This window comes from Idiotropiscis lumnitzeri, chromosome 15 (genome assembly GCF_059441095.1).
Source record: "Idiotropiscis lumnitzeri isolate Australia: NSW breed Sydney's pygmy pipehorse chromosome 15, RoL_Ilum_1.0, whole genome shotgun sequence".
Lineage (NCBI taxonomy): Eukaryota > Metazoa > Chordata > Actinopteri > Syngnathiformes > Syngnathidae > Idiotropiscis > Idiotropiscis lumnitzeri.
The window spans coordinates 1187916-1201717 of NC_142405.1; the positions used below are offsets into that span (position 1 = coordinate 1187916).

General features: G+C 47.1%; 1 protein-coding gene across 4 annotated transcripts in view; it reads right to left on the reverse strand.

Moving 5' to 3' along the window:
- Positions 1-3829: 3829 nt before the first annotated feature.
- Positions 3830-13802, reverse strand: part of rdh8a (retinol dehydrogenase 8a) — a 116580-nt gene continuing 106607 nt past the window's right edge. For 2 of the 4 annotated variants that reach the window (XM_088317910.1, XM_088317909.1), the window contains 7 exons: positions 10976-11083; positions 10793-10840; positions 6281-6442; positions 5319-5498; positions 5114-5207; positions 4596-4779; positions 3830-4523 (listed from right to left, as the gene is read on the reverse strand). In XM_088317910.1, the coding sequence (XP_088174036.1) occupies positions 4296-4523; positions 4596-4779; positions 5114-5207; positions 5319-5498; positions 6281-6431 (837 nt within the window). In that variant the 5' untranslated portion in view covers positions 6432-6442; positions 10793-10840; positions 10976-11083 and the 3' untranslated portion in view covers positions 3830-4295. Of the gene's footprint in view, positions 4524-4595; positions 4780-5113; positions 5208-5318; positions 5499-6280; positions 6443-8985; positions 9658-10792; positions 10841-10975; positions 11084-13802 lie in introns of those variants that run through there. The other 2 variants (XM_088317908.1, XM_088317911.1) reach the window with 2 other exon arrangements.

Consider the following 13802-nt stretch of genomic DNA (forward strand, 5'->3'; position numbering starts at 1 on the left):
GAAGAGTCAAAATCCTCTTTGAAATCCGCAGCCTGGATATTCTCCTCATCACTTTCTTATTTCCGCCGTAAGACCGCCTGACTTCTTATCGGCCATCGGCTACAAATGTCGAGATGCTACTTTTGAGTCTTCTTTCGTTTATCAACCGATCTTGAACCGCATCAAGATGACGAGGAGAATATCCTCCTTATGTGGCGGCAGTTCACTTTGGCTGGGGGAGAGCTTTACACCATGCTGATTGAGCGGATGAGATCCAAAAAAAAAAAAAAGACAATAAACAAATCAAAGCAAAAACAAACGGACGTTCCGACTGAAAAAAATTGAAGTACAAAAATGAGCGTAATCTAATTTGCTGTATTTAAAAAGACAGACGCGAGAGGGGGGGGGGTGTGGGGGAGAGCGGCCAAAACCACAGAGGAGTGTTTGTGTTGTGATTAGGCGGAGCCAAACGGAGGCGGCTCACCAATGGAGATAAGCAACAAAGACGTCTCTTCACTGAGGACAAATCGACGAACATCTTTTCACGGTCAATAGATGGAGCTATTCTTTTGTTTTGATGAGGGGACCGGGCAAGGGGGGAGGAGGAGGGGGGCGACGGGGGGAAAAAAAAAAATGGACGCAGCACACAAAGATTCCCTTCATGCCGTGGAGGCCGTGATCAAAATATGCACGCTGGCTGCATAGCATGCACTCAAAACATTTTCGTTGCGCTTCAGATTCAAGTGCTTGCGCAAGTAAACATCTGGAGACTTTTTGGGTTCAAAAAAAGAAGAGATCCTGAGAATATGGAAACATTAAAAACAAAACTCATAAATAAAACGTTGGTTGGCTTACTTAATAAATTTGAGAAATGGAGTCCTGTGGCGGGATTTTTCAAGAAAGAAGGAAGAGGGTGTTTCGGCGTGTTTAGGGGCCCTCGGACAACCCAGATGTGGTGCTCGTTTCTTGGAGGCGGGTTCATTGTGATGGGCAAAAACGCAGAGGAGCAGGCGGAACAGGTGTTTGGGAGCCCCGCAGGTGCCGAAACGGATATCGCAACCTGAAAAATCGGTTCATCTTTGCACCGTCAATCAAAAGGAAAGTCACATTAAGAGAGAAAAAGTCAAATAAGCACTCAAGGCAAAAATCACTCGTTTGGGAGGGACAGAACGTGACTGCAGCCGGGAAAGATTTTAAACTCAGTCGCCGATCTGAAACGTAAACAAGAACCGTTGACAGTTTGTTTGAAATTCACGAGGAGTTCTCAAAAAAAGAGCATCGTGCAAAAACATTTCACGACAGCGCCGACCACGTTTGTGTTGTTTTGCTCCTCGTTCGGCTTCTTATCCTGCAACGAGAGTTTCAGGTGCAGCGTTACACCAATATGACGTCATTGTTCGGAAGAAAAGTGCAGCGTCGCGTTACCCGCTATCAGATGACATCGTTTCTCAGTCTTTGACAAGAACTCGTAATTCTCTTGTGGGGGAAACACAACACTTCTACAAACACACACTAATCACAGCCGCGGGATCTGAGAGCAGACTCTCTCGGGTTATTTGCGTTGTGGTCTGAGGAGAAGCGGACGGACGGAGCTAATCACGTCACGCCGGCCACATGAGTCTTTGTGCGTGACTCAACTCTTTTGAAAAATGCTGGCCAGACAAGCGTGTGGACTCCGAACCGGCGCAAAGACGCAACGGCGCCCGGGCCATTTCTTGCCGTGCATGAATAGAGCGAGAGGTCAGCGCACAGCGGAGGGAAAGACGGACAGAGGCGACCGGAGACCCGACAAGACGGTGGAGGTCGGCGAGACGGATGCGCTCGGTTTGGTTCTGGCTTTCGTGGACGCCGCAGGACGACTCGGCCTTCGCCTTGTTTTGACTTGAGAACGATTTATCGCCGTCCCCTCGCGCTCTATATTAGGTCAGCGCTCATCACAGCCTCCTCTTACGGGATGACGATCATCATTCGGCACCGAAAGGAATGGAGAAGCTCGGCTCAGAGTTTAAGGAGTGCATACGGATCTCGGTGCGGCACGGTTGAGCTGTGACGAGCGAATTCACATGAATCGGTCCGACCTCGTTAATGGCATTCGCATTCGGTGCAAGGAGCGCAAAGCGAGCTCGCCAAACTGACACGCTTAGTTTGGAGAGAGCATCGTCGACAAACCGTGAAGCCGAGTCTGCTGCCGACCAGGGATCGGGCTCAAGCACTCGTCTGGACAGCCGCTCCTTTTAAAGCCGAGCATCGGATGTCTTTTTTTTGGGGTTCTCCCAGCCTCGTTGTCACAATTTCCTGACCTGGCGTCTTTATTGGGTGAGGCGACAACGGGCGCCATGACTCCAATCGAGTGGATTAGGCCGCAATCCAAGAGAGCGGCACGTTAAATATTGTGCCGGAATGCCAAAGTTAAATATGGTGTCGGTGCTGGTAAACAAGTTGGCGTTCAGTTCTGTGAGTTTAGCGCTTGTGTACATGTGACAGGGCGACAATACGGAGGAGACCTCAACATGACGTGCCGCCCTCATTATCTTGCAATTAGGCTCGTGGTGGTGAAACAATAGTTTGATGAGCGCCCGCTTTCAATAGGACTTCTCTCCATCTTCTGTCTTCATTCAATTAGTAAACAGCTCTTCCATTCAGGCACCGCAAATTCCCACTTTCCGAAATCCGACATCCCCCCCCACTTCTGGGACCCTGCCCTTCGCCTCCAGCGTCCCAACACTGGCTTCCTCAGAACACTCGGGACAAACAAGACTCCCTCCCACCCCGACCTACTCGTCCTGCCCCCACCCATTGCACACCCCCGTTTGATTGTGATTGACAGCGCCTTTGTTCCATTGTGGGGGAGCTGTCGCCTCTGATGAAGACACGTACACAGAGGCGAGGAGCTCATTGTACGACGCATCGGAACAACACGTCTGCAACCGGTTGCGTCGTGACGGCGGCCGTGAGCGTGAGGGTGTCGCACGCTGGACACGATCAGGATCAGGACTAGAAAAAAAAATAAAAAATTCTTAAGCCAAGTCCCGGTCTGGTGGGCTGAGGCGGCCAGCTGCCGAGGGGAGGCTCGGGGCTCGGCGGTGCTTCTGAGGAGGCGCAGCCCTCCTCGGGGATGGGAACCAGGTCACATTCTCTCACACGGCACAAAGCGGGGTGCATGCCCGGGAGGGGCTTGATGGGTAGCGGGCCATGACCTCTTTATATCCATCAACAGATCACTAACTCGGCCCACGCTCGTGCACATAAAACGCATTCACGCACACAAACGCATGCTAATGAGCATGTGCGCACGGACAAATGCCCAAAAAAGTGCACGAGGCCTCTTAGTGCAAAACTCAACTTTGACACTCTGCACCTGTCACAATGCATTGTTTTATCAAATCGTTGGTTTTATTTATTTTTTTGCAGTAGGGGAGGGGGGGGGGTTAAAATAATCAATAATGAAATGATAGTATAATGTCACCAATTCAGGGCAGCTATTTAATAATCTAAAATTGCAAATCCAATGAAGGTAATAAATCAGCAATTATTTCGACTCTAATCTGCTTAAATGCACTTTTTTTTTTTTGCAAACTGTATCCGCTCAACTGTATAATTGTAGAAAGGTGATGAACGTGATGTTTTTATCATATTAGTTAATATTTATTCGTGGTAAAGTCTCCTTGAGTGACCCAGAAGTCATAAGATTTCATTCATAGCATCTAATAATCGTTGATATTGTTGGACATCCTCATTGAAGGATCGTCCACTTGCTGATGATCCTGAGCGACTCTCTGGAGGAAAGATTGTGAAATACTGCCCTCTGTCGTCCCAAGAGGAGAATCACACCAAACGCGCCGGTCTGAAATGTGCTTGTCAAGGGTAAATCATATTTTTATTCATAAAAAAATAACAACAACAAAACGAAATCAGAATGAAAATGTTAAGATGATGTGATCTACCCTGAAGAAGCCTTGAAATGAAACACGATTCAAATTCATCCAATTTATGATTACACAGCAGTTACGACCAACGTGACGTTAGGCGCGCCACGCGATAAGATTTATTCTTGGCATGCTAGGCGATGCGTTAGCATTATTATGACTTTTGAAAAAAAAAAAAAAATTATAATAATTACTTTGCTTCTCTTCGTTGTGCTTTGTCGAGTGTTTGGGGGACTTTTCCTAAAGTTCATCCATCCCATGCTGCAGTGATGACGAAAGCCGTGGCTCTTCTTATTTTCAATAAAATATATTTCTGTATCTGTGCATGTACCGTCAGATCAAGGTGCCTTCTTTTTGCATCACGACTGATTGCGGTAGGCCGGCTTGTCCTCAGTTGGGCGAAACGGTGCGTCGGCGCAGGCAGCTGCACGTCAGGCACTTGAGGATGCTCATGGTGATGTGCATGAGAGGTCCCAAATTGAAGAGCAGGTTGTAGAAGGTGTTGACCGACAGACCGCCCGTCTCGTCGGCGTACTTCAACGCCACGATGGGCGTGTACAGGCTGTTGGTCAGATTCCTGAAACGGGGGCTGCTCGACTCGATCACCTTCTTAGTGCACTGGAGGGGGCGACAAGCAACGACGGGTCGGCAATCGGATTTTCGCCCCGATCCCAAAACGTTGGTACTCACTTTGGCGACGTCCTCCGCCGTCTGACCCATGGCTTCGAAGATATCGATAGACGACGGGAGGTAAACGTCTTTAAAGTAACGAACCGTGTCGGCGTCCACGCCCGGGTACTCCATCTTGGCCACGTCCTCCATCATCTTTGTCTCAAACTCCGTGTGCACCGGACCGGGCTCGATCATCGACAACCTGACGGGGGACACGTGGCACCGTCAAGAAAACGGAAGAGAGGAGTGCTTGACTACATTTCCATAACGGACCCGATTTACAAAAAATATTTTCGGGGAATTCAATTCAACCTTTGCAAATTACATGGATGACAGAGAATATAAAAAAACTCGAGTTGGAGTAGTTGTAGTATTTAGTCGTGTGTGTGTGTGTGTGTGCAGGCGTGCCATGCATGAACATGAATGTGTGCAGACTTGTCCGCCCATTCCCATAAAAAAAATAAATAAATAATTGACAGCAACTGACGTTGACGTCATTTCACGTCAATGGCGCTGAACGAGTTAACAGAATTTACCTGACATTGAACTTCATCAGCTGCACGGCCATGCTCTCGCAAAAGCCCTCCATGGCAAACTTGGAAGCAGTGTAAACGTCGTTGAACACAACTCCTGTTCCAGGACGGGCAAAAAGAACAAATGAGTCGGCGGACGCGTCACCGCTTGGCTCGTTACGAGAAAATAATCAGCAGAGGGAAGATGCTCGGAGCAACGCATGCCTACCCTGAAGACCCATGACGCTGCTCATGACCACAATGTGTCCGGACCGCCTCTTCTTCATGTCGGGCATCACCTCTTTGATCATGCGCACGACGCCAAAGAAGTTGGTCTCGAACACTCGCTTCATGTCGTCGATGCTGATGCTCTCCACGGGGCCCAGCAAGCCCACGCCGGCGTTGTTTACTGTCACACAAAACACAAGTTGCTCAGCGTCAGGAAAAAGAATTTGGGTTGAAACCGACTTGATTCGAGACAACGCTACGGTCTGACTCAACAAAGCTCCTCGTTTCTCTTTGCTGGATGTTAGGAGACGGTGCCAAAGCAATATTTCAAAATGAGACGTGGCTTTCGGGTGGCCTTAATTCAGACGGCCAGCAGAGGGCAGTGTAGAAGCACAACAAAGAAGTGTGACGCAACCGCTGGCCGGGCTTTGACAGAGGCCTTGTGGGTCTTGAGTAATGAGGTGAAGGGGCGTTGGACTTTGCACAAGATGCAAGCAGGCTTTTCAAAAGAACCTTTATGCACACTCGAGTCGGAGCGCGTGATCCGACTTTGTCATTAAAGAGCTTGTTTTGCGAATTGAGGCACAAAATGCGGATTTGTTGTTGCCGCTATTTTGAGGACATTGTGTCTATTTATTAAAAAAATAAAACAGATTTTCATTGTCGAAAACAATTTGGGGCTTAGGTGTGTTGGTGGGAAATAAGCCAGCGGTGACTTTGTGCAAGCGCCATTCATTTGCAGTCTGGACGCAGACGGACAGCTCCTGCTAGGAGATGACTTTCAGTCTCAAGAAGAAAGCCGCTGAAATGAACTTTGGAAGAATAAAACCTCATCCTGGTTTTTCACCAGCGATAAATGTTCAATTTACTTGTGCGTGCGAAAATATTTTGCTGAACGCACTCCAATGAGAGATGGTGACCTTGTTTGGGCGTGATTTTGTCACGCAGGCCTCACTGACTCACTCAAGATATCAACATGCCGGTCCTTGACGCTGTCGACGCAGCGCTTGACGGATTCGTCGCTGCACACGTCGAGCGGCAGCAACACCAAGTTCTTCCCGTACGCGTCTCCCGCCGCCTCCACAAGCTTGTTCTTCTTTTTCAGGTCCCGCATGGTGGCGATGACTACGGGGGGAGGGGGGGGGGGGGGGGGGGGACAACACAAAGTTCGTCAGATTTTTTTCATTTATATTTGTAATGTTTCGTTTTGGATTGGATCTGATTGGATGTTGCCGGCGACCCTAATGTTCTGACCGCTATTTAGCAATAATGACCATCATCACCGAGGTGGCACGCGGGACTTTGAGCCGCTTTGATGCGAGAGGCCACCGCTGTGCGACTTCCTCGTTACACACCGTCGGGCGCGCACACACAAACACGCTCAAAGTCGTCATGGGGGGGTCAAAGTTCCCGCGACAAGCATGCCTCGCAGGACGCTGAGCTGATTCGGCTTTACACGCCGCTGTGACGACGGCGATCACATGATTAGCGACGGCGGATGTTCCGCTGAGTCGGCCAAGTGACGCTCGGGAGGGAAACGTTCTTGCACAACGTCCGTCGGCGGAGTCGGCCTCCAGTGATAAACGTCCACATTTTTATTTTTGCCCAAGAATCAAGCAGGCGACTCAGAAGCACAATGTGACAAAAAGCAAAAACGTTAAGCAGAGCCGCGGCGTTGTCGGCTGCTCAGATTAGCGCTGGCTTCTGAAAATTAGCATTTGTGTCACGTAACAAAATCGGAAACATTCGGAGTTCCTTCTCACTTTTTTTCCCCCTCTCATCCCGCATTGCCACTCGCCTCGTCGCAACAAACGTCACGCTAACGAAAGCACCACTTGGCATCGTACGACGAGCGTGCAGCAGAACCGTCAACTTGGAATGCTAATGCTAGCTTAGTGAAGCTAGTTTAGCAATCCAAGCGTTGTCATTTTGTTTGAACAGGATTCGGTTTTCTCTGTGACCATTTCTCATGACAACGCACTTTCAGAATCACATGCAGACACTCGGAGGGGGGGGGGGCAGCGAAGTGAGGCGACGTTCAAATATTGCGAGCTGCGTTGACACCGCAAACATTCTCTTTAACGAGCAGTAAGTGGTTCTTTGGAGCAAGAACTCGCAAAGTCTTCGGATAACGTGTCACAATATGAGGGGAATTAGTTTGAATGTGGCAATTTGGGGGCTTGCGGAGCATGCCAGCAAATGTATGTTTGGCTGCAAAACCAACGAACAAGCGGGCCATTGTTCTGCGCGGCTCCTGCAGGAATTACGCTTGGGCCGCTTGAACATTCTTGTACGAAGCGCAGCGCGTTTCAAAGAACGCTCTTCAGCGGCTCGCTCTGTCTTGAGCCAACTAAGCGCTGCTTTAAGGCAATGTTTAATCTTCTTTGGCAAAAAAGCTTTTAGGAAATGATTGGGTCACCGCCACCGTTCACAGGGCGACCTCTCAAAGGAAGGCCAAAATGGTCGCAAACGGATCGTGAATGTGTTTTCACATCATTTGTGGTACAAGAACAATTTGAATGTTACCTCAGAGGCATTTTGTGGTTGAACTTAAATAAGAATAATTGGACTGGTTTTTTTTTTTTACAAGTAGTTTGAGGTCAGAATATTCATGCTGATGTGTGAATGATGAGAGATTGCTCACACGCGGAAGTATGATCATTTAAAGTAAAAACAGCAAAGCAGTGCGACTTTCTTGCTGTTTTAGACAAATTCCGAGCCATTAAACAAATGTTAACAGAAAAAAAAAATGGTACAACACGCACTGGATTCAAATCTTTAAGAACGGCGAGAAGTCGGCTACATTTGCCTTTTCTTTGCACATCACGCGGCAATTAACCCCAAAACGACCGACAGGTGCCCCAAAGTACCACATTGACTTTGGGGTTACGTCTTCTGGTCTATTAGCTAATATCACAATTATTGATGACGTTTCTCAAATGCACCCCCCGCTTTAAAATGACGTTAAGGCACACCAACACGAGTGCATGCTTGATTCTGAGCTCTGACAGCCACCAAGAGCCTCAAGTGCTCCAAAAATAACCAAGCGGGCATTGGATGGAGAAGCGCTTGAGTGGCACCAGCGTGGGGGGGCCCCCCCCACGCACCAATGAACACTCCAAACGGGAATAAGCCCTCGCTTGTACATGACTCAAACTCCCCCCCTCCCCTTTTTTTCCCAAAGTGTCGGCACTGTAGGCCCATTAGACACAGCACTAAGAGGTGCATACGACCACAATGGGCAAAAAAAATATACAGGGTGAGAGGGGCCAGGGGGGGTCGTGGTGGAGAAGTCACATGAAAGAGAAGTGACAAGCCTGCTTTTTACGATTGGTGCCTGGAAAGCAACGTCCCTCCGGAGCACCCCCCCCCCCCACACCCGGGAACGAAGTGGGCTTTCACATGATAATGCTGCTAGCACAACACTAAACAGAGGGGTGACTTATCCCCGATTCGAAGTTTAAAAAAAGGGGGGGGGGGGCGTTAGTATAGATAGCATATGCGCGCGTGGACGCGACACCGAGTGCGTAAAAGGAGCCGAGGTGGCACGATTCAGCTCTGCGGGGGGTTGGGGGGCAAAAAAAGTAAACACGGACTTGTTTTTCCTAACCCACAATGTGCCTGACGTGAGTTTGAAAAAAAATGGAGAACATAACAAAAACGTTTACCATGGTAACGCTTCTTGTCATCTGTGGCCAGCGTGACGGCGATTCTCAAGCCGATGCCGGAGGAGCAGCCGGTGATCAGGACAACTTTCTGCCCGCCGTTCGCCATGATGAGTGCGGACAAGGGCGCCTCGCAGCCTCGCAGCCTCGCAGCGCCGCTGGGCTCCTCCGGATGCTTTCGCTCGCTCGCTCGCTCGCTCGGCCCCGACTAAAAGCGGATCGCCGCGGCGGCCATGTGAGCGTCTAATGCGGTCACATGCTCCAGCGGCGCGATCACACCACCGGCCGCAAAGGACGTGGCATCGCGTGCAAGCCCGCGCACGTTTACACTTAGTAAATTCAAGTTACAGTAATTCGTCTTCGGAAAAAAAAGTGGGGGGAGTGGTACGCGTGCGTGCGCGTGTGTACGTGCGCGTGACAGAGGGGGCAGTGCTTAAGTGATTACAAAGCGGGACACAATGTGACACGATGTTTTTTTTTTTACAGTACAATATTGACACGTTGTTTTGTTTATAACTGATATTTCCGGGTTACGTCACAACCACCGAAATACTTTCAAAAGCCGCTTGTTTTTAATGTATTCTTGTTAGTAAATTGCGAATAAATCTTAAAACGTTAACACGCATTATTTTAACGCTAAAAATAAAACACGTTAATTTTTATTAGATTTTATTTTAGGTAAGTGTGCCACACCTACTTCAAGTTGACGGCTGGGATAAGCTCCAGCACGCCCGTGAAGAATGGATTTTTTTAAAACTGTATTTGTCACATTATTAGAATTCCCACTTATGTGCCAATTTCACATCTTCCTGGAACGCCCAGCTCTACAATAAAATTACAAATAAGTACACATGAACTTCAATTCACACATTCTCAACTGTTTCAAAACTTTCTAATTTCCCCATGTGAAACCCCCCCCCCCCAAAAAATCCTACTCGAAGTCATATTTCCATCAGAAAAATCCCAAATGCAAAAACTTGACCTCTACCCTGTAACTCAGCGTTTTCCTTTTTGTTTTCTACAGGAATTGCATTCTCAATTTATAACACGTAATTACTGAAGTTGCAGGCTGTTAATGCCTTGGGTTGTGCTGCCACCTTGTGGTCAGAAGGAAGAGCACAAGCTCAGCCAAGTCTTGATGATCAAAAATGAAATCACTCTAATCCAGAAACGAGCCAAAGGAGCCACCATCAAATTCAATCCAGGTTATCAGCGGTAGATCATTTTCCAGGCTTTGCTGACACCGCGAGCAACGTTCCGTTACGTCAACTGTGACGGATGTTAAGAGGGGTCAAAGTGCATCTGATAAAAGCTGAAACAGACTTGTTATTTTTGTCTACCGTGCGAGGTCAAAGTGCATGAACGTGAGTCTGCCGTGTGTTGTGGCTTGTGTGTGTGTTTTATAACGCCGCAACAGGAGGGTTGCAGTAGTGACAACATCGACAATTTTCAGGTTAGTTTTCACCCAACAGTTTTAAGAATGTATCTTTTCGTCTTGTCCTTAAAAAAATAAATAAAAAATCCCAGTTGAAGCAGACAGACAGCAATGACGAACACAAGGCCCTTCGCCGCACTCATTTCTCTTCCAACGTGTCAAAACGTTTGCAAAGCGTCAAGGTCATGATTTGGTCACAGCAGGGAATTATGTAAAGAAGTCACACCGCCAGAAGAGGCCACAGGATGAAGGCCGGGAAATGTTTACGTGCTCTGGAGGTGAAAAGCAGCCTCCACGGTCGGGGAGCAGCTGCTCCTTTCCATCAGAACGTTGAAAGGAGATATTCGCGCGGCTAGCGGAGACATCACGACTCACCAAACTGTACAGGCAGGCTTGTGGCGTCGTGACAAGTTAAGCTTCACTCTGTGAAAAGAAATCATTACGTGTAACCCAAATATACGTGTATAGAGAAAAAAAAGTTTTCAACTGATTTTCCATCAACACGTTTGTGATCAAGCTTCTATTATTGTGACAACAGAAGGCCGACCGTCAGCTTACATGCAGCTCAAGCTTCATTTCCACCCGCTTTCTTTTCAAGCTGACGTCTGCAGCAAATGAACACAACACTCGCTTGATTGGCAGAAACATCGTGCGCTCGATATTCACCTTTGCAAAGAGAAAATGCAACACCGTAAAAAAAATAAACAAAGCAAATTACATTTTCGCAAAAAGGACAAAAGAGAGTAATAAGGAACTTTTACCTCTAAGCATAGTTGAGTTGCCATAAAATTCTGCCCCCTAGTGGCCGGGACACGCGAATACATAAAAAAAAAAACCCTTGGTGAAGATTAGGGACGTTCCTAACATTCTTTTGCATGCAGAGAAAGTGGACAGGTGTCAACGGAGATGATGAGGTGGAAGCTGCCACGGCGGAATTTCTGAGAACTGACCCATGAAGGGGCAAGAGTGAGACGGCCAGAAAAGAAAAGTAGATAACGCAAGTCCATACATGTAAAGCAGCCCACCTCATAACTTTAATCTTTTTGTTTCTTTCCACCGACTCGTCGACAGCAGCCTTTTAGCGCTGACACCTCACAGAATATTCTGTGCCGAGACGCTCTGGTCGCTCAACTCATCCATCAACTTTATTTCAAGAGATGTTGTCTCATATCTGATGATCCTCCACACTGGCCATCCCAGTTTTAAAGCTTTATTCTCAATTTCCTGTCAGCGGATCAAGGATACACGTGCAGAGGTTTCCTGTTCTCAAACTGACTTCTAGCCAGCCAGTCAGAGTCGTTTTAGGACTACAATAAAAAAAAAATAAAAAAAAAACAACAACACCGAGTGCATTAGACTTTAGTTTGTTTCATACTATGATTATGCAAAAATAAATAAATAAATAATAATTGAACAAACTGCGTGTACGCGCCCGTGAGTGGCATCTCCACGTGATATCGTTTTATTTTGGGGGGAACGAGTGACAGTGCGCCTGGGAAAGATGACGAACTGCGCTGGTGTGAAAGAGTGAGAGGATCGGAGTGGAATGTTTGCGGCAGGTCATCAGTGGCGCTTTGTGCTCTTTTGTGCGCAGTCTGCAGAGGAGGTGAGGAATGCAAACTTGATGAGAATGGACGCCGAGAACGAGTAGTTGGGGTGCGAGTAGAGCATCTGGGGTGGGGGGGGGCTGCTTTGGAAAGGGAGTCGCTCAAGAGACTTAAAAAGAGAAAATAATGGTCTGAGGAGCTGGGGAAGGGTTAGGGTGGTGGGGGGGGAGGTAAAAATTGTTGCTACAGCTGCAGCAGAGCAAATTAATTTTAGTTAACAAGAGTGAAATAAACTTGGGGGGCAATATTAGGTACACCTGCGCAATCAAATGAGACAATATAAGATCTGTCTTAAAAAAAAAAAGGGCCAGCCTGAGCTCAGATCTAAATCCAATCCAAAATATTTTTGGTTGGGGGCTACGTCCCGACAAATACACGCTGCAGTGCACTCGACTCAACGGGCTTGACAACAAAATGTAGACAATTCTTCCAAAAATTCACTTCAGTCACTTTTCAATTCCGCTGAACATGGCAACACAACAAAAAAATATATATAGATTTTTTCTACTTTCTATTCGATGATTTGAGTTTGGAGCTGTGAAACTCTTTGAGCCACTTTTTAAAATTCAAGACAAGCAAAAGTATTTCCGACCTCTCCGGTCCTCTCTGAAATGTGGAAATAAGACGAACAAAGTGCACGAAACGCACATTGGCAGCGAAATTCAATCTGAAGCGAACAAAGTCCAAATTTGCATTCCCGACGGAAGGTCACCGCTTGCTCGCTGCTCGCGACACCATGTTGGAAAAAGTCTTTGGTGCACTTTTGATTATACGTGAAGTTACTCCGAGGGCAAGCTCGAGTTCATTTTGACTGTTTGTTGAGCAGACGCGAAGCTCCGACGTTCGTTAGCTTAGCGCTCCCTTCAAGTCTAATGATTACAATTATCACCACACGGGCATTTCCCTTTTGCTCAACTCGTACAACATTTCCACATTCGGAGGCTTTTCGGGAGTTCGTTGAAAGCACCTCGCATTTAGCTAATGAGCACAAGTGGGAATTGTTAAAAAAACAAAAAAAAAAACAAGAATATGAGCGCCAACGAGAACAGTACTTGAAATCTGTCAGAATGATGTTCTGAAAACAGCACATAGAATATGTTGAAATCGTTTTAAAATGAAATCTGAAGTGTCAGTTGAGTCTTTTTTTTTCCCCCTTGAACCTTCCTTCACTTGCATATCTTCTCTGGGTGTTTGCCTGTTGTCCTGTTCTGGCATGTTTTTTTTCCACACACACACACACACGCACAGAAGTGATCCCTCAATGAAGGTCACGCGCAAAGCTCTCCTCCGAATCCCCGCCGCTCCTCAAGTCCACTCGAGGATGGTTAAAAAGTCAGACTACGCAAAGTAATGTCAGAGGGACGCTCAAACGATTAAGAAGGTCACTCAATCGAACCTGAGTCATGTTTTCCACAACATCTCAATAAGTTGTTTTGCACAGTAAAATAGGAAACCCTTGAGTATCATTTGACATTTGAAATGAATGTTTCCCAAGATTTTGCTTGCAAAAACAGGCTCTATTGGTCTCGGCTGATGAATCAGTAAAAATGGGCCCGCAATCATTCGTCATGTTGAACATATTTCAAAAGCATTTACAGTACTACGCAAACGTCAGGGGCAGTCTGCAGATTATTTCTTTATTGCACGACGCTGTCTTTCATATCCACAGTTCAAATACAACCCAACCGGCGCTTCTTCTAAGAAGTGTCTGCCGATTTTTCCTTTGGCCAGACATTTAAAAAAAAAGAAAATTGTATTAATTTGATTTTATATTTATT